Genomic DNA, 21,355 nt, shown 5'->3' with positions numbered 1-21,355 from the left:
ACCAAGATTTCTCTTTCTCCATCTCCCTTGCTATCTATTGTGCGCCATTCTTCTTCTGGCAGCTTCTCAAGGAAGAGAAGGAAAATGTGCCTCCTTTTCTCCCCACTGCCCCATGGTTTTTGTTTTTGCTTTAAAACCCTTACTTTCTGTCTTAGAACCAATACTCTATATTGGTTCCAAGGCATAAGAACAATAAGGGTTTGGTTATGGGGGTTAAGTGACTTGTCCAGGGTCATGCCTGACTCTGTGGCTCCATTGGGAGTTTTCTTGGCAAAGATTTTAGAGTGGTTTACCATTTCCTTTCCAGCTCATTTGACAGGTGGTAAAACTGAGGCAAAAGGGGTTCAGTGACTTGCTCAGGGTCACACAGCTATTAAGTATCTGAAGCCTGATTTGAACTCTGGGAGATGAGCCTGCCTGGCTCCAGGCCTGGCCCTCCATTTGCTGTGTCACCATAGCAGAATCAATAAAATGACTTGGTTTTTCACTTCTGTAAGAATTGCAAGGGCAAATCACCTTTGCTGTAACCCAACTGAGTTTATCATTTTGCACTTCTACCCAGGAGGAGAGGCCGAGGCAAAATGAAGGGGGTTTGGGGAAGAATGTGGGAGGCAAATGCTAAAGGAGAGGCAGAAGGTTCTGAAGTGTTCTTCTTTTCAGGTTTGTCCTAGCGCTAGCCTGAAAGTGGTATGGAGCAAGGGAAAGTAGGTTGGGTTTGGGATCAGAGAACTTTGGATTTAAATCCTGATTCTGCTTATGACTATAGATAAGTCACTTAACTTTTCTGGGTTTCAGTTTCCCCAGCTGCAAAATGATGAGAAGATTGGACTAGATGATTTCTGGAGGCTCTATCTTCTCTAAAGTCTCCTTTCTTCAGGAAATGTCTGAGGTCAGATTTGAACCCATGATCTCCTGCCTCTAGAGCCTGGTGCTCTATCCACTGGGCTACCTAGCTGCTGCCCACATGGGCACATGGGTTCAAATCTAGATTTGGATATTTCCTGAAGAGAGGAGACTTTAGAGAAGAAAGAATCCCTTTTCTAAGCAGAACAGTGTGTTGTGAGAACAGAAGTGGTATGAGGATAGATGAGAGCACTAGAGCACAGAGGTTGTTGTTGCTGTTCAGTTGTTTTCAGTTGTGTCTGGCTCTTTGTGAGGTATTCTTGGGTAAAGAACCTGAGGTGGTTTGCCATTTCCTTCTCCAGCCCATTTGACAGATGAGGAAACTGAGGCAAGCAGGATTAAAGGACTTGCTCAGGGTCACATAGCCTCTGATGTAACCTGGCTGTGTGACCTTGGGAAAGTTGCTTAACTTCTGTAAAAAGAGAGGGTCAAACTAGACTCTTGTGGTCACTAGATCTAGGAACCTGATTTCTTGGAAAAAGGGATAAGGCAACCTCCAACTTCTCCTGGGGGGCACCAGGAAGTCAAAGTGCCTGAAATATGACTTCCCAGCATAGGTAGAGAAATGTCTCAGAGGTTGCCTTGGTCTCAGAGTCACCTCAGCATTTTCCTCAGGCTCCCAGTCCCCCACAGAGCAGCCCTGCTCTGGAAAGAGTCCTTGCCGGGCTAGAGAGCCTCACCCACCAGGGGCACGGAAGATCCCTCCCTTGTTCCTCTGCCCCGGGAGGCCAGCAGTTCAGGGCTGGTGGCCAGGGCTGTCTAGACATGTGCTCAGCTTCCTACTCTCCAAGCAGGACTGTCTGAGCCGCTGACAACAATATCTCAGACCGGGGGGACTTGGCAGCCAAGGATTCCTGCAACCATTCTGACCCACACTCTGGGCCCCAGGTGTGAGAGCCCATCTGGCAAGACCGAGAGAAGTGAGAGAACCCAGGACCTGGGAGGGCTTCCTCCCAGCACCCTGTGTCTGGCTTCGGCTTTGCCAGCTGCACAGCAGTGAACTGAGTCACTTGGCAGGCGAGTCTGGGGGACACGGAACGTAGAGCGGGCTGGAGGCTGCCCAGAAAGAGATAAGCTCATTGTAGCAAAGAAAGAACAGCTCCCGACTCCTTTACCGGGAACCTCAAGCAATGAGGGATGGACAATGGCAGTGTGGGCATCCCCTGTTGGGCAGCCAATTCATTAATGGTGAGATTGCCAGTGAGTCCATTTACTTGTTTTCTTATTTTAAAAATTAAAAATAGACTATTAGAATAATTTATATATTCTATATTAAATAATTTATTTCTTATTATAAATTATATATAGGAAACTTATTATGCACTGTGCTGAGTACTGGAATTCAAATACAGACCCTGCCCTCAAGGAATTTACCTTCTTCTTTTTTTAACCCTTACCTTTCAAAGCTCTTAGAATCAATACTGTAGGCAGAAGAGTGGTAAGGGCGAGGCAGTTAGGGTGAAGTGACTCGCCTAGGATCGCAGGACTAGGAAGTGTTTTGAGGTCAGATTTGAACCTAGGACCTCCCATCTCAAGCCTGTCTCTCAGTCCACTGAGCCACCTAGGTGCCCCAAGAAATTTACATTCTAATGAAGGAAGACATTGAATGAAAGTGTACAGGAAATGGGGGAAGACGCAGTGAAGAAATGACTAGGAAATGGTATGGAGATACTCTTTTCTTATGACAACATTTTCATTTACGAGCATATCTTCCCTGCCTTATCCAGAAAATCATCCCTTGTCACAAAGAATAAAAACAGAACAGAAAAAAAAATTAGTTCTACAAAACGAATCCACCTATCAGCCCTATTCCATGTCCACAGTCATCCACCTCTGCAAAGCAGAGAGGGTGGGAATTTATTTTCCCATCTTCTCTCCCTTTGGGCCAAGTTTGGTCATTATAACAACACAGGGTTCCATTTTAGTTTTCTATTCTTTTTGTTTGTTTGTTTATGTTGTTTATAGTTATTTTGTCTATTATTTTCTGGATCCCAGGTCATTTTCCTTTTATCTTGATATAGGTATCATTCCACCAAGATGGGAATTACTTCTTTCCCTATTGGCTTGAAAAACCATAAAATCTTCCAGCTCTGATGGGATCTGGCTAGCTTACCCAGACCAGAGGTGTCAAGTTTGAGACCACTGAGCCTGTAGGTTGCTTGAGATTGACATCACTGATGAAGCCCATCTTTCTGACTTTAAATGGACTACACCATCATCTCCACCATTTTTTTTTCTTAAAACCTTACCTTCTGTCTTAGAGTCAATATTGTGTATTGATTCCAAGACAGAAAGGTGGTAAAGGCTAAGCAATGGGAATTAAATAACTTGCCCAAGGTCACACAGCTAGGAAATGTCTGAACTTAATTTTGAACCCAGGAACACCAATGCATTGTTGGTGGAGTTGTGAACTGATCTAACTATTCTGGAGGGCAATTTGGAACTATGTGCAATATGTATACCCTTTAATCTGGCAATGTCACTACTGGGTCCAGTAAAAGAGATCCACCAAAGAGATCATTAAAAAGGGGAAAGGACCTGCTTGTACAAAAATATTTGTAGCATCTCTTTTTTTTTTTTTTTAAATTTTATACCCTTAACTTCTGTGTATTGACTTATAGGTGGAAGAGTGGTAAGGGTAGGCAATGGGGGTCAAGTGACTTGCCCAGGGTCACACAGCTGGGAAGTGTCTGAGGCCGGATTTGAACCTAGGACCTCCCGTCTCTAGGCCTGGCTCTCAATCCACTGAGCTACCCAGCTGCCCCTGTAGCATCTCTTTTTGTGGTGGCAAAGTATTGGAAATCAAGAGGATGCCCATCAACTGGGAAATGGCTGAACAAATTGTGTTACATGTTGGTAGTGGAATACTATTGTGTTATAAGAAATGTTAAGCTAGATGATTTTAGAAAAAGCTGGAAAGATCTGTGGGAACTGATGTAAAGCGAAATAAGCAGAACCAGGAGAACATTGTACACAGTAAAAGCAATATTATATGATCATTAAGGGGCAGCTGGGTAGCTCAGTGGAGTGAGAGTCAGGCCTAGAGACAGGAGGTCCTAGGTTCAAACCCGGCCTCAGCCACTTCCCAGCTGTGTGACCCTGGGCAAGTCACTTGACCCCCATTGCCCACCCTTACCAATCTTCCACCTATGAGACAATACACCGAAGTACAAGGGTTTAAAAAAAAATATTATATGATCATTAACTGTGAAAACTTGATTACTCTCAGCAAAGTAGTGATCTCAGACAATTTTGAAAGACTTATGATGGGGAAAGCTGTCTACCTCCAGAGAAAGAACACGGGTCAGATGTACTCTTTCACATTAGTGTATTTATGATTTTATTTTGGGGAACTGTATGAGTGTGTTCTTACAACAATGGCTAATAAGAAAGTGTGCTTTACATGATAATAAAATTTTAAGTTAATTAAAAAAGTTTGAACCAAATTTTCCCCACTCCTCCATTCCTCCCTTCTCCCCTCCCTGAGACAACAAGCAATCCAATATATATTTTACATATGCAATAATGCTAAACATTACATGACCAACTTTAAAAGACTTCTAGAGAAGACACTTCTGAGACCTACTTTAATTTACTATTCTTTACTGTTTAAACTAAGTCTTTTTGGTGCACTCAAGTCAGTTTCCTATTCTGTCTTAAGTGAAGCAACCACTATGCCACAAAGGAGTGGCTGTATCTAAACCTAATGTGGCATCTCTCTGTTTCTTTTGTTTTATTTATTTGCTCAATTTTGTGTGGTGTGTGTGTGGGGGGGGGGTGGTAGGGAAGAAAGATGATATAATCATAGATCTAGAGATGGAAGGAACCTTAGAGAGGTGAATTGGTCCATCCCTCTGGGTTTGTTGTTTTTTTTTTAAACCCTTACCTTCCATCTTGATTCTAAGGCAGAAGAGTGGTAAAGGCTAAACAATGGGGGTCCAGTGACTTGCCCAGAGCCACACAGCTGGGAAGTGTCTGAGGCCACATTTGAGCCCACAACCTCTCCTCTCTAGACCTGGCTCTCAATCCCCTGAGCCACCTAGTTTCCCCCACACCCCTCTGGTTTTGCAGAAGAGATTAAGTAACTTGCCCACAGTCATGAAGATAGTTAAGTATCAGAGAATGGAACCAAAAATGAGCTAAAAATAATCATGAAGTTATCCAAATCAAAAAATCATGTAAAAGTAATGAAATAATGATGCTGTTAGAAATTATGAAAGAGATCAGATCAGAGAAACATGGGAGGTCGTGAAGTGATGCAGATTGAAGTGAGTGGAACCAAGAACACAGTTTATACAATAATAACAACATTGTAAAGATAAGTAACTGAAAAACTGGAGAACTTAGATCAATGCCATAGCCAATCATGATTCCAGAGATGCAGTGATAAAGAATGCTACCTCAGCTTCTGACAGAGAGGTAATAGATTCAAGATGGAGAATGAGATGAACATTTTAATCTGGCCAATGTGGAAATTAGCTTTGCTTGACTGTGAATATTTCTTACCAGAGTGTTTGTCTTTTTTTTGTACGGAGAAAAGATGTGGGAGGGAGAAAAAGTAAATGCTTATTAATTGAAAAACAATTAAAGTAAGCATCAGAGATTTAAATACATGTTCTCTGACTCCTGGGGCAGGTGCTAGAGAAGACTTTTGAGAGTCCTTTGAACAGCAAGGAGATGAAATCAGTCAATACTTAAAGGAGTTATTAATTCAAGCTATTCACTGGAAGGTCCAATAGTACAGCTGAAGCTTAAGTACTTTGGCCCCATAATGAGAAGACAGTAGTCACTGGAAAAGACTCCACTACTGGGAAAGATTGAAGGCAAAAGGAGAAGGGAATGGCAGAAGATGAGATTGAATAGCTAGGGTCACAGAAGCAACCAATTTGAACTTGGACAAACTTTAAGAGATAGTGGAGGACAGAAGGGCCTGGTGTGCTATGGTCCATGGGGTCTTGAAGAATCGGACATGACTGAGCAGTAATGACAAAACACCCTTGACTCCAGAATCTGTGCTTTTCCACTGTTCTATTCTGTCTCCTCAGCAGAATGTCCCTTTATTAGAATCAGGAAGGATATATTTTTTCCAGCAAAGGGGCCCTAAATGGCTGGATATGTTCTTCCCAAAGATGATTTGGGCCAATTTCTCTGGGATAGAGCCTGGATTAGGTCTCAAAAGGGAAGAAATACATTATGTCATGGAAATAACTCTAATTTTCATGATGGAGGAAAGGAAAGGAAGGAAAGGAAAGGAAAGGAAAGGCCCTAGATTAGATTGTGTGTGTTGGAGTTCAGTCCCTTGAATTTCGAGTAAATCACCAGACTTCTTTCCGTTTTCTCTCAGGGGGCCATAGAGTCATGGAATTTTAGAAATGGGAAAGACCTTAGAGATCATCCAGTCCAACCCTTTCATTTTACAGGTGCAGAAAATGGGGGCCCAAGAAAGTTAAGTGACTTCTCCAGCATCAGCAGAGGTTCTTTGAACCCAGCGCCTCTAAAACAAAATCCATTTCACTGCCCCAACTTGCCTCCTGCTTCATTCTAGGGCCAGACATAGGCAAAACTAGAAAGAAAGACATTTTTGGTCTTTGTTTTGCTGATGCCCCAGGGAGAGGAAATCATTTGTTCAAGGTCAGGCAGTAAGTTAATGGTGGAGACAGGCATGAGATATCTCAGCTCAACCAGGAGAGAAGCCCAGACCTCACCCAAGAGGAAATTCCCTGAAGTCACTAAGAAGGCAAGCTGAGCGTCAAGGATATGTCGAGGTGCCAACTCCTCAGGTCTGCCTTTTCCAATATTTTCTATCTCTCCATGAGTCTCTTCCTGAAGAGAGTCTGGAGCCATATGTGTAGGAATGAAGGATGTCTTTCCTCTCCAAAACTCTTGCCAAATCTGCTCCCACAAAGGAATGCAAATCATTCCTTCTAATGGAATCTAATCACTTCCCTGCAATCTGGAATCACACCTGAACACAGCATAGGAAACACTCCGTATGAAAAGTTGGTTACATATGCATTTTAAATCATTATTTTGAGAAGTGGTCCATAGGTTTCCCAACTGCCAAATGAGTCTGTGACCCCAAAAAAGTTAAGAAACCTAGACTAGGGGGCAGCTAGGTGGATCAGTGGATTGAGAGCCAGGCCTAGAGAGGAGAGGTCCTAAGTTCAACTCTGGCCTTAGACATTTCCTAGCTGTAGGACCCTGGGCAAGTCACTTAACCCTGCTTGCCTCCATTTCCTCACTTGTCAGATAAGTCAGAGAAGGAAATGGCAAACCATTTCAGTATCTCCAAGAAAACCTCAAGATGGGGTCACAAAGAGTCTGACACAACGGAAAATGACTGAACAACAACATACCAAGAACTGAGCATTGATGAGATAGTATCCCAAGGTCAGCACCAGCCATGTCCTTGACAATGCTTTCTGAGTCTCGTACTTTGGGGTACGCCCATTCTTTTGGGTGTACTGGTTTGAAAGGTCCCAAGATACTGACATCAACCACCATTTTTAGCCTGGACTCTGGAAGGTTCTAGTTCCTTCAAATTACATGGTTTAGGGATAGCCATAAATATTTCCCCTAGTCCACCCATTGCAGAGATTGTTTTTTTTTTTCAAAAAAGAACTTTGTTTATAAAGAATATACAGAACTAATGAGTTTACAGAAGTCAGAAATCCTATCTTAAGAACATTTATTTGTCCACAGTTGAAGAATATGGCTCTTGAGAGGGGAAATGAGTTCGTTTCTAAACTCAGTCTACTGTTCTCACTAGCTTTTATTTAGCTTGGTGACATCATTTTTTAAAAACTTACTTTATATCTTACTATTAATTCTAAGACAGAAGAGTGGCAAGGGCTAGGCAATTGGGGTTAAGGCCAGGGTCTCATAGCTAAAAAGTGTCTGAGGCTGGATTTGAACCCAGCACGTCCTGATTCCAGGACTGACACTATTCACTGTGCTATCTAGCTGCCCAGAAGCTGGTGTCAACTTTTTTTTTCTTTTTTAAAAATTTTAAACTGTTACCTTCTTAAAACCAATACAATGTATCAGTTCCAAGGCAGAAGAGCAATAAAGGCTAGGCAATGGGGATTATATGACCTGCCCAAGGTCACATAGCTAGGAAGTATCTTGAGGTTAGATTTGAATCCAGGTCTTCTTGACCCCCAGCCTGGCGCTCTGTCCACTACCCTATCTAGCTATGTAACACTGGGCAAATCACTTGATTTCTCAGCCTCGGTTTCTTCATCTACATAACATATATAAATTGCCCAGTGTCACATAGCTAGTGTCTTGGTCTTCCTGACTCTATCTCCAACCTTCTGTTCATGTGCACTACCAATAAATTGCTTTCGAGAGTCCAGAATCTCCTTCATACCACTTTATTCAGTCAGCTCAGTCATGTTTAACTATTCGTGACCCATTTGGGGTTTTCTTGGCAAAGCTATGGTTATTGCTATTCTTTTTCCATTGTAATATCTGGATTTGTAGCATCCCTTCTCTCTTTTTAGCCCTCTTGGTCAGGTTGGCAAATCTGCAGCCAAATATATTCTACATCTGTGTTGGCAAACCTATGGCACGTGTGCTGGAGGAAGCTGCTTTCCTCTCCTTCTCCACCATCACCCACTCCTCTGCCCAGCAGCCCAATGGGAGTGCTTCCACCCTCCCCTCTCTGGGGTAAGGCAGGGGTCTCACATGCAGTGTGAAGGTAACACTTTGGCCACTTGGTCTCTAAAAGGTTCACCATCACTATTCTAAGTCATCAGGAGATTCATTTAATCTCCAGACTGTCATTCTGGTCCCTTAAACTCTGGTTCAGAGAAATAAATCCTCTTTTCTGATAACATCTTCTTAGGGGGGATCCCTATTCCCCAGGATCCATCCCCCCAATACTATATAACAAATTATTATACAGGATTGTATCTGATTCTTCATGACCTTATTTGGGATTTTCTTGGTAAAGATTCCAGAGTGATTTGCCATTTCTTTTTTCCAGCTTATTTTACAGATGAGGGAATTGAGGCAAACAATTAAATGAATTGCCCAGGGTCACACAGTTCTACACATTCCTATGGCCAGATTTCAACTTAGGTCTTCCTGACTCTAGGCCTGGCACTCTACCCACTGCCCCTGGCTTTAAAGTAAGACTTTGGTAGAAAATTAAATAGATAATGAATTTTTAAATCCCTTTCACTTTTAGCTTGAGCAAATCCAAGAACTGAAGTTAAGGGTCAGGTTCAAGGATGCCAAATGGAGTGTAGATGGAATACCCTGTCCTTTTCTCCTCCCATTCACCCTCTGGGCACTCGTTCAGTCTATTCATCAGCCTGTGGTCTAGTACCACGGAGAGGCCTGCGCTGAATCTCACCCCAAGCCTGCTTCTCCTCTCCTCCCCCTGATGGACGCCCTCTGGAGAACAATGAGAAAGGTTCATATTCCTGCTGCAGCTGGTGATGCTGGCCTCGGCCCCAGTAATGGGGAACAGCTGTCGGAGATTTGGGCTCTCAGCTGTGCTCCCATCTCTGACCAATTGTTTGTCAAGCTTTCCCTGTGCCCCTGAAGCTGCAGGACACTTCCTTAAAACCCATCCCAGAGAGAGGCTGGACTTGGAGCCAGAAAGATCTGAATCCAAAGCCAGACTCTGGCATTTGCTAGTTGTGCAACTATGGGCAAGTCTGTAAACCTCTAAAGTTTGTTTTCTCATCAATGAAATGGGCAGAACAATACCTGTATTACCTACCTCACAAGTTGGAGCATAGTTTTTTAAAAAAATAATAATTCAGATGTGATTTTACGAGGAAACTTCCTCTACCGATAAAAATAAGCATCTCCTTTGCATCTTAGAATGCTGAGAGTTTAAGTGACTCACCTAGCTCAGAGGGAGCATTTGAAAGCCCAACTCCACCATGCGATATTCTTATTGGTTGGGGATTCTGTGAAGAAATGCCTTTGGGGGGGACGGAGAAGAGGAAGAGAAGTGAGCTATGGAAGGTTGGCATCTGCTTATCACCAATGAATTCATTCCCAAGCTGGACCCAAAGGGTTTCCCTCTTCACTTTCTCTATCACCAGCCTAAGCCTGTGCCTTGAGAAAACCTGAATCCAACAGAGAGAAGGCTGGGCTGTGCAGAAAGAGGGGGAACATTACTAAAGGGATTAGGGGGAAAAGTAAACTAAAGTAAAGCCAGGCACAAAATCCTATGGTGGTCAAGTTTGGGTAGGCCAGCTAGAACTGTTTTTCTACTTAACTGTGCCTGAATAGCTGAAGGCTTTTCTCTTTAACTGGGGCCCAAGTATGCCTACCCAAACTCCTTACTCATTGGAAGTCACTTGCTAAGGTTTCTCATTGGTCTTGGTCAATATTTGGTTTGGTGCAAATTTCAAGTTTTTGCTGGAGTAGGTAGAGTTGGGGGAGAGGCTCCGGGCAGCTGGATGGAATAGGGTACCAGTCTTAAAGTTAGGAACACTCATCTTCCTGAGTTCAAATCTGGCCTCAGATACTTCCCAGCTGTGTGACCCTGGGAAAGTCACTTAACCCTGTTTGCCTCAGTTTGATCATCTAAAATGAACTGGAAAAGGAAAGGCAAGTCATTCCAGTATCTTTGCCAAGAAAACACCAAATGCAGTCACAAAGAGTTGGATACAACTGAACAATAACATAAAATATCTCCCTTCCCCATTCCTCACTTGTCAGAAGTCATTTCCTATACCTTCTCATTAGATAATCTTGATCATTATTTGGTTTGGCACAATTTCATATTTGTGCTGGAGTAGGTGGGGGGAAAGGGGGCAGCTAGGTAGAGCAATAGAAAGAAGTTCAAATCTGGTCTCAGACATTTCCTTGCTATGTGACCCTGGACCAAACGGAGATGCTAGTGTTGTAACCAGCTCAGAACCTGTGAGGATTTGCTTCCAGACATCTACATGGAGTCTAGGGTCACCCCTTTTCTCTAGGATGATTATAGACCCAAAACTTGCCTCATAGTTGTGCAGTTCCCCTACCCCCATGATCCCTTTGCCATAGCATCTCTCTCCCAGGACTTGCCTTCCCTCCACCCCCACTCCTTGAGGGGGCAAATATTGGACTTGACTGAAGGATGTGCTATCCCTTCTCCTGGTATTATGGTGCCAGTGGTTAGATCATCCTCTGCGCTGCAACTGCCATAGGCTCCCTAAAATTGTTCCAGGTAAAATAATAGTATTAGCTAACATTTATATAGAACTTACTTTGTTACAGGCACTATGCTAAGCACTTTACAATATTATCTCATTTGATCTTCATAACTCTCGGAGGTAGGTGCTATTATCACCCCCATTTCACAGATGGGGAAACTGAGTTTAAGTGATTTGCCCAGGATCATACAGCTTGTAAATGCCTGAGGTTGGATTTCAACTCAGGTCTTCCTGACTGCTAGCCCAGCACTCTATGCCCTGAGCCACCTAGCTGTGCCCAAGAATTCCTGGATATGCCTCTGGCACATGAACAGATTAAAGGAGGCCTGGGTTCTTGGCCAAGCTTTTGGGAAGCATAACTTTCATTGATTGAGTTTAAAAATCTTTGGTCTAGGAAATAATAATATCTCACATTTATATGGCATTTGCCTTGCAACAGTATTGTGAGATAGCCTAAGTATATTTTATAGATGAGATTTTCCTCAAGGTCACAATACTTGTTGGTAACAGAACTCAGACCTCAGCCTAGGTCTTCTTATTGTTGCTGGCCATCGACAAAATCAATCGGTAAACTGATCTGGTGTTTCCAGTAAGTCTGGCACTAATATGGCAAGACCCTGGTGTTCTAGTGGCCACCAGACTCCCAAAGGAGTGAACCAGCCCAGGATGGAAATAGATCAAGTCATCCAAATCTGGCCTTGAATACTTCTAGCTTTGTGATCCTGGACAAGTCACTTAACCCCAATTGCCTGGTCCTTGCTTCTCTTCTGTCTTAGAATTGATGCTTTATAAAGAATTAAGTCAAATTTATAAGAATATAAGCCATTCCCCATTGACAAATGGTCAAAGGAAATGAACAAGCAATTTTCAGATGAAGAAATCAAAACCATCAATAATCATATAAAAAATGTTCCAAATCACTCTTGATTAGAGAAATGCAAATTAAAACAATGCTAAGGTACCACCTCACCCCTATCCAGATTGGCCAATATGGCAGTAAAGGAAAATGGTAAATGTTAGAGGGGATGGGGCAAAATTGGGATACTGATGCATTGTGAGTAGAGCTGTGAACTGATCCAATCATTCTGGAAGGCAATTAGGAACTACACCCAAAGGACTATAAAACTGTGCATACTTTTGATCAGTAATGCCACTACTGGATCTGAATCCCAAAGAGATAATAAAAAAAGGGGAAAGGACCTAATTGTACAAAACTATTTATAGCTGCTCTTTTTGTGGTAGCAAAGAATTGGAAACTGAGGAGATGCTCCTCAGCTGAAGAATGGCTGAACAAGTTGTAGTACATGTTGGTGATGGAATACTATGTGCTATAAGACACATTAAACAGAATGATTTCAGAAAAAGCTGGAAAGATCTGTAGGAACTGATACGGAATGAAATAAGCAGAAGTGGGAAAACTTTGGACACAAGAACAGCAATATTGGACTACGGTTATCTGTGAAAACTTGGCTACTCTCAGCAATGCAGTGATCTGGGACAATCTTGAAAGACTTATGACAGGGGATACTATCCACCTCCAGAGAGAGAGAACTGTTGGAGTCATATTTCACATCAGTGTATCTTTGGTTTTATTTTGGAGTTTTAGTTATGTATGACTTTGCTCTTACAACAGTGGCCAATATGAAAGTGTGTTTTACATGATAATAAAAAAGTGAAAAAAAAAAGAATTGTTACTAAGACCTAGGGAAAGGGTTTAAAAAGAAAAAAAAATAATAATAAATCAGGTCATAGTATCCATTTTGCCCAGGAGGGAAATCTGGTTGGGAAGAGAGGAAATGAGGAAGGGAAAAATAATTTCTTAGGTGCCTACTATATGTCAAGTACTGTGCTAAGTGCTTTACAGATATCATCTTATTTGATTAGGCCTGTGAGGGGCCAATCCTCTTCCAGAATGATGGAGATAAGGAGAACAAGTCTCCCCACCCCTGAAAAAGTCAGTCAACGTGTTTATGAATATGAGATAAGGTTCCTGTCTTCAAAGTGTTTATAGAATATTGTAGTGGTGTTAAACTTCAATAAGCTGGGACCACTAACCCCTGTGGGCAGCATATTGACTTAGAAAAGTCAGTAATATTATTACGTAGGTTGTATTATAGGGGTACCTAGGTGGCATAGTAGATAGAAGGTTGGTCCTGGAGTCAGGGAAACTTATCTTCCTGAGTTCAGATCTGACCTCAGACACTTATTAGCTGTGTGACCCTGGGCACATGTTTTAATGCCCTTTGCCTCAGTTTCCTCATCTGGAAAATGATCTATAAAAGGAAATGGCAAGCCACTCCAATATCTTGGTTGTGAGGACCCCAAATGAGGGCACAAAGAGTCCGACACAGGGCAGTGAGGTGAGCCTAGGAAGTCTGGCTAGCCTTTGCCCTTCGGACTCAAAGGTATTACTAAAATAGGAAGTAAGGGTTAAAAAAGAGTCAGACAGGACTGAAAAACAACTGAACAACAACTGATATACTTTGATCCTCAGCATTGTTTCTGTTTCCATTCTGTCTACTCTGAGTTTTTAATCCAGCCTATTCTCCCCGACTCCCATTTCTTCTACCCCTTCCAATCTTCTTGTATATTGACCATTGCTTTGCTGTCTCAGATCTGGTTTCCAATGCTGAGCTCCTTCCCCTGAGCAATGAGCAACTAACTGTTCTTGGCAGCCCCTGGCTGCTAATCCTAGACTGGCTGAAGCCAGCTGTTTAGACCAGCTGTACATTCTGTGTACAGACTTGGAGACCTGGGACAGGTTTTTTGGAGATTTGGAGCTGAAAGGGACCTGAGTGATCTACTAATACAATCCCCTTGTTGTATAGATGAAGAAAGACAGAGTCAAGAGAAATGAAGTAAATTGTCTAAGATCTCACAGCTGTAAAGACAATAATTATTGAATGATTAATGAGCTTATTTGATTTGGAGAGGAAGTTGCTTAGGGAGTAGGCAGCTGGTCTTGGAGTCAGGGAGATGAGTTCAAGCCCTGCCTCTGAGGTATAATGACTGTGTGACTCTGGGCAAGGAAGGAAGGAAGAAAGGAGAAGAGCATTTATTAAATGCCATCCTATATGCCAGGTACTATATTAAGCATGGTATAAATATTATTTATTTAATCCTCACAACAATACTGGGAGATAGATGCTATTCTTGTCCCCATTTTATAGGCAAAGAAACTAAAGCAGATAGAAGTGAGGTGACTTGCCCAGGGTCCCAAAGCTAGTAAGCATCTGAGGTAGGATTTGAACTCTGGTCTTCTCAGCATCCTATCCTCCATACCACCTAGCTTCCTGTTGGCAAATTAATCTCTCAGTGCCCCAGGTTCCCTTCTAAAGACTTATAAAGCAGGTGCCAGTAGGCACTGGTAAAGGGAATTTCTCATTGAGAATTCCTTATATCAATCAAGTTCATATCCAAGTAAAAAAAAAATAAAAACAATAATGATGATGATGATGATTCAGATATCCCTCAATTAATTTTGTGAGTACCTCATAATATCATTACCTTGACCATCGCCACCATCTTCACCATTTCCTTCACCATCAGGAAATTCCTAGAGGGCAAGGATCCTACCAGTTGGGCTTGATCTGTTCAAAGCTGGACCTACCATTATACCTCATACCTCATCCATTAAAGTTGACCATGGTCGGGGTAAGTGGGAAGGACACTGCTTTGTGTCACTCTGTCAAGCTAGGGAAGTATATAAGGAAGCAGTCTGATATGTAAACATCTATGCTGTCTGTTTCTGCAGGAATATAAACCAGATCAACCATCCCATCACTCCCCAGCAGCAGCTGAGGTCATCGCCAACTATCCGGAGGTACCCAGCAGTGGTCACTGGTCAGCTGACCTCCAATGCTCTGACTGGAGGAAATGGCCATGAACAGAGTGACTCAGCACAGCGGACATCCCATCCGGAGCATGCCTCACCCCACTGGGGTAAGAATCCCTGTCTTTGTCCTTTCTGAGATAACCCAAGTTATATAAGGACTATGATTGCCTCTTCTTTCACATATATACTATATATATGAATATATATAGTATATATACATATGTGTATATGTTTATATATAATATATATTGTGTATATATACATATATATGAACACACACACACACACATATATATATATAAAATATACATACATAAACCCAGGGTGGGGCAGGCAACAACAGATAAGACACCATTGGTCCATATCGTCCAAGAATTTCAGTATCAAAGAGAACAAGTCTCAGAAAAAAGAGGTGATAACAAGCTACCTTTTGCCTCTTCCTTCTTCCTGTCCTTCTACTGACTCATTTGCTGACTTTGTCATCTCATCAGATACTATAACCAGCATTTGGGAGCTGAAGCTGCTTTTAGATGGGGATAAATGGAGGAGGAAACAGGAGAGGATCAGGGAGGAAGTAGATCAAGAAAAGGGAGATATACAACTTGTTCTGGAGAGAGGTGTCCTATATGGAGACCGCCATAGTTTTATTTCCAACCCTTATTGTATGTGTATGGCTAGAGTTTGTCAGCTCTCTATATATAAAACCCAGTGGAATTGCTTGTCAGATCCGGGAAGGGGGAGGGAAGAGGGAAGGGAGACAATATGACTCATATAACTTTGGAAAACTTATGTGTCAATTTGTTATTGGCATAGTTTATCAACTCTCTGGTTGGCAATTACTGTAGTTACTTCATTTGGTACCTACAAGTCCATGGATGCTTGGATTCACTGAAAAGCATAAAAGACGTTAGAAGACCAACTACCCATAGCTCAGAGTCCAAACCAAGATGGTGCCCTTTGTCTTAATCTAGATGACTTAAAAAAAAAAAACACCAAACCAAAAAACTTTTTCTAGATTCTGATTCCTGAGACATACTTGTTTATTTCCATGAATTCCCAGCTTATGATCTTGCAGAACTTTCAATTCCTTGATTTTTGTCTAGACTCCTTGGTCATTAGCAACCCAAGATTCCATTGACCAGTTAACTTATAACTCTGCTGACTCTCCAGTGATTCTGTCTTAGCCTTTGTCTGATCAGTGATAAACAGATGCTTCTCATACCCCAGAGTTATAATAATTAGTCATTTCCAGCATTTACATAGTGCTTTAAGCAACTAAGTGGAAAAGTGAGGAGAGTGCCCAGCCTGGAAACAGGAAGACTCATCTTCCTGAGTTCAAATCTAGCCTAAGACTAGCTGGGTGACCCTGGGCAAGTAACTTAATCTTGTGTGCCACAGTTTCCTCATCTATAAAATGAACTGGAGAAGGAAATGGCACACCACATATAGTGGTCAATCCTTAAGGTCAATTTCCCCCAAATTCCTGCCTTCTTCAAGAAGCCTTTCCCAGTCTTTCTCTAGCTTTATTTTATTTTAACCAATTGAATTTATATACAAGTGTCTCAGCCCCTCCCTCCTCAAGTCATAGAAGACATCATTTGGGAGACAAATATGCACATATAAATTCTGTTTTTTGTGTTTCCATTTTTCAGTTCATTCTCTTGAGGTAGCATTTACAAGTTAATCTTCAAATATTAAATCTATAGCTGTGTATGATGTTCTTTTGGTTCTACTCTATCCGCTCTTCCTTATCTCATGTAGTTCTTTCAAAGTTTAAAAAAATAGCCCATTTATCATTTTTGTGGTGCAGTAATATTCCATCATAATCACATACCCCAATTTGTTTAGTCTTCTTAATTCTAGTGCCTTCCCCCTAAACTATCGCCAATGTATCCTGTATAACTCTTGTTTGTACATAGTTATTTCTATGTCATCTCCCCTCATTTTCCATTTGAGGAAATCAAGACCCAAATGTGTCCAGGGCCCCAGCTAGGAAATGTGTCCAGCAGGAGTCAATCCTAGGACTTCCAGATTCCAAGGCTATTATTGACCCATCAGCTGCTAAAGCTGGCCCAATGCATACATGTGCTTTGGAGTGTACACCAAAGGGTCCACTTAGCAAGGGAAAAATTGTGGGGCGTGATCTTGAATGAAACTTCTCAGCTGCCTGACATTATCCCCTTCTGGGGATTCCTGCAGATTTAACTACCTCAGGCATTTATTCCCTGGAGCCCTTTGGAAGAGACCTGACAGAGAATGATACTTGACTTGCCATTGTGAGCAAGATGGCGACATAGATCTCACTGACCTTGTGACACAAGTTCTTCAGGACTGAAATTTTGGGGTACTCTCTGTGCCTTCAAATTTGACCAGCTCAGCATAGGTGTGGCCCTTACCTTCGTCTTAGAATCAATACTGGATTTTCTAAGGAAGTTCTAAGGAAGAAGAGCAGCCTGGCTTTCTAAGCACTGGCCCACCTACGTGCCCTCTCATCTTGACTTCTGTCTTGCCACTGGAATTGGATGACTCTGAAAGAGAGAATGAGGCTGAAGACTTGGTGCAAATCTGCCTCACTTAAATCCAATTTATGTGTAAGTCAAAAGTCATCACCTAGTAATGTTATTTTGGTCCTCTTCAAGGACAAAGGACAACAACCATTGTCATCATCATCATTGTAGCTGGTATTTACTTGGCTTTTTTCTTCTTTCTATTTTAAATGTTTTCCCAATAGTTCCATGATTCTTGTTGTCTCTCTCCCCTCTTCCCTTCCCTCTCCTGGAGCTGACAAGCAATTGTACTGGCTTATACATGTATTATCACTCAAATTCTATTTCCATATTATTCATTTTTTACATAGCTTTTTTTTAAACCCTTAAATTCTGTGTATTGACTCCTAGGTGGAAGAGTGGTAAGGGTGGGCAATGGGGATCAAGTGACTTGCTCAGGGTCACACAGCTGGGAAGTGTGGGAGGCCGGATTTGATCCTAAGACCTCTGGTCTCTAGGTCTGACTCTCAATCCACTGAGCTACCCAGCTGCCCCCTTACGTAGCTTTTTAAAATTTTAAAAGCACTTTAAAAATATCAACTCATTTTATTCTTCAGTAACCTTGAGAGGTAGATGCTATTATTTCCCCCATTTTAGAGATGAGGAAACTAAGGCTGAGAGTGATTAAACAACAATTCAGGATCTATACAACTAGTAAAGTGTTTGAGACAGGATTTCAATTCTAATTGCAAGTCCAACTCTATCTACTGTGCCAAAATATGTGGCTAAGATTCTTTACTTTATTTCCTCCATGAATTTTTCTCTAGGGTAAGCAATGTGTCTCTTATTTCACAACACAATGAACATGGAAATATGTATTGTATTATAACACTTGTACAACCTATATCATATTATCTGCCTTCTTGGCAAGGGGGCGGATGGGAAAGAAGAAGGAAACATGGATCGAAAAATGTTAAAAAGTTTTATCAACGTGTCATTTGGAAAAAAATAAAAAAATTTAAAAACCTTATGGGGTGAGACCCCTATAAATGGTGGCACAGTGAATAGAATGCTGGGCCTGGAGTTAGGAAGATTCATTTTTCTGAGTTCAAGTCTCACCTCAGACACTTACTAGCTTAATGACCTGTTTGCCTCAGTTTTCTCTTCTGTAAAATGATCTGGGAGAAAGAAATAGCAAACCACTCCTGTATCTTTGCCAAGAAATCCCCAAATGGGATCATGAAGAGTTGGACACAACAGAAACTATTGAACCACACCACCAGAACTCCTAGAATCATGGAACTCTTCGTGTTGGGTGCTGGGCCACACTGAGATCCTATCTTTTTTCCCCCTCCCTCCTTTGACATTATTGTTTGAATTGAAAAAATTCAATTGAAATGAAATGAAATGAAAAATGAAAAACTGAATTGCAAAAAGAGTTCCTCTACTTCTGTACCATAAACACAGTAGCAAAGGAAATGTGTAAGGAAGACATCCTCTTGGGAATTTTAGTGAAAAGTGTTTTTCTCAGTGCTTTGGGGGCTTAGCCGTAGGCAGCCCCATAATGGGAGGTTATTGCACTCCCCGGGACTAGTGACTATAAAAGTCCTCTTGACACCCACAAAGCCCTGCTGCCCTGTTTTCCTTACTGCACTCACTGCAGCTATGCCAAGGGCAGCAGCAGGAAAGATTAATTTTCAGCGGAAAGTTACGATGGTTGCCAAAACCCAGGCGCTCCTCAAAATGCCAAGTCAGCAGAGTTTGTGATTGCTGGCCACTGTGTTCAGGGGAAGACAAGTCTTCAAGGACAATGATTGTTTAAACCAGGGGGAAGATTATAGTGGGTATATTAGTAATTTAGTTCCCCTGCCTGCATAGGAGACTGCTTCAGGATAGGTGGGACCGTGTGGGTCTCCAGGAAAAGGAGAGGGATGCCAAGCTATACTCATACCTACACAGGAGTCATCCATCCCTAAGACTTACATGAGGAGTTAAACTAGGTGGCTCTGTGGATAGAGAGCCAGGTCTGGAGAGTCAAGGTTCTGGATTCAAATTTGGCCTCAGACACTTCCTAACTGTGTGTTTCTAGGCAAGTCGCTTAATTCCAGTTGCCTGGCTCTTACCATGCTTCTCCTTGGGACCTGATATTTAGTGTCAGAAAGTAAAGCTTTAAGGGAAAAAAAAAAAGACATGAGGAGCTTAGTGCACCAAGAGGGTGGACCCCAATGGGACCTTGAAGAAAGATGGAACTTTGAAGTTGGGCCATATGATCCAAGGCTAGAGAGCTGGAGCCTTGAAGTGGGGCCATGTGGTCTGAGGCAAAAGAATCAGAGCCTTGAAGCCGTCAATCAGTCAACAAATATTTATTAAGCGACTGTTGGGTAGCCGAGCCATGTGGTCTGAGGCATGAGAGTCAGCGCCTCAGAAATAGTAGGAGGCAAGAGACTTACTGCCTCAGTGAGAAAGAAAGGAGAGTGATGGAGATTGGGGCCTTGACAAGAGAGAGAAAGAAATTTGGAACTCGTGGAGAGAGATGGAAAGAGAGATCATGAGTGAGAAAGGAAAGAAATTCAAGGCCCAGTGAGAGAAGGCTGGGCAGGAGAGATGCCCGAATTCATTTGTACCAACATAGAAGTCCACAGGCTCCATTATCCTTTTTTTTTTTTTTTAAACCCTTACCTTCTGGCTTAGAATCAATTCTAACTATCTCTTCCAAGGCAGAAGAGTAGGAAGAACTAGGTAATGGGGCTTAAGCGACTTGGCCAGGATCGCTCAGCTAGGAAATGTCTGAGGTCACATTTGAACCCAGGACCTCCCATCTCCAGGCCTGACTCTCTAACCACTGAACCACCTAGCTTTCCCCAAAGCTCCATTAACTTGATAGGGAAGAAGGATCAACATAGCAAGGAAATTTGCCTGCCCTAAGAAACATCTCCTACCTATCCCATTATTGGCACAGTGAATCTTGTGAACAAGGAAGATGAGATGCCCCAGAGAGAAGGACTGGTTGATATCCTCTAAAAAGTCTAGGAAAGTTCTCCTGAAAGTTAAGGAGCTTAGGTATGAGTCCATTCTGTCTTTCATTCTATTAGATCAGTAGTTCTCACACTTACTGATTTCCAGTCTCCTTTAAGACTCTTAAAAATTGAGAATCCCTCAAAGAGCTGAATTCAGTTAATTTGGGCTATATCTATCAATATTGATTTTATTTAAAATGATGACATCTTAGTATTATTCTAAAAATACAAAACTAAGCTAAATACTAAAAAACTAATCATTCAGAATACTGTTGACCTTGTGGAGCCCCTGAAAGGATCTCGGGGACCCTCCGAGGTTCCCAGTCCCCACTTTGAGAACTACTGGATAAGATAAAACTTGTTCTCTAAGAAAGAGGGAGACACATTCATACAGCACCTGCTATGTTCCAAGGACTGTGTGAAATGCTTTTTTTACATATTTTACCTCATTTGACTCTCACAACAACTCTGCAAGGTATGTACTCTCATTACCCCAGTTTTACAGTTGAGGAAACTGAGGTAAACATAGGGTTGGGCTGTTTGCCGTTTTAAAACGTTTTATTGATATTTTCTATCTTATGTTGACATAGTTATCCCAAGCATCCCTCACTTTTCCCCTCTCAGAGTCACAGCAAGAAACAAATGGAATTTTTTTTAGAGAGGAAAAAAAAGTCAGCCCACCTAATGAATACCTTGAATAACACGTGCATTGTGTAACACTTGTGTTACACAGAAAACATGTGCATTGTGTAACACTCGTGGACCTCCCACTTCCACTAAGGCGTAAGCTGAGATTGTCTTATCTCCCTTCCTTCAGTCCTGCTTAATCTTTATACTTTTGCTACATTTACTTTCTTTTTTTTAACCCTTACCATCCATCTTAGAATCATACTGTATATTAGTTTCAAGGTAGAAAAGTAGTTAGGTCTAGGCAATAGTTAAGTGACT

The 21,355-nt window shown here is 42.0% G+C and overlaps 1 protein-coding gene across 1 annotated transcript in view; it reads left to right on the top strand.

Moving 5' to 3' along the window:
• Positions 1 to 21,355, top strand: part of LTBP2 (latent transforming growth factor beta binding protein 2) — a 198,074-nt gene that overhangs the window by 64,882 nt on the left and 111,837 nt on the right. The window contains exon 4 of the mRNA XM_044662078.1: positions 14,824 to 15,011. Within this exon, the coding sequence (XP_044518013.1) occupies positions 14,824 to 15,011 (188 nt within the window). The remainder of the gene's footprint in view (positions 1 to 14,823; positions 15,012 to 21,355) is intronic.

The sequence above is a fragment of the Gracilinanus agilis genome, chromosome 2 (assembly GCF_016433145.1).
Source record: "Gracilinanus agilis isolate LMUSP501 chromosome 2, AgileGrace, whole genome shotgun sequence".
NCBI classification, from domain to species: domain Eukaryota; kingdom Metazoa; phylum Chordata; class Mammalia; order Didelphimorphia; family Didelphidae; genus Gracilinanus; species Gracilinanus agilis.
Note: the sequence above shows the minus strand (reverse complement) of the source record. Positions and strands in the feature narration are given on the sequence as shown.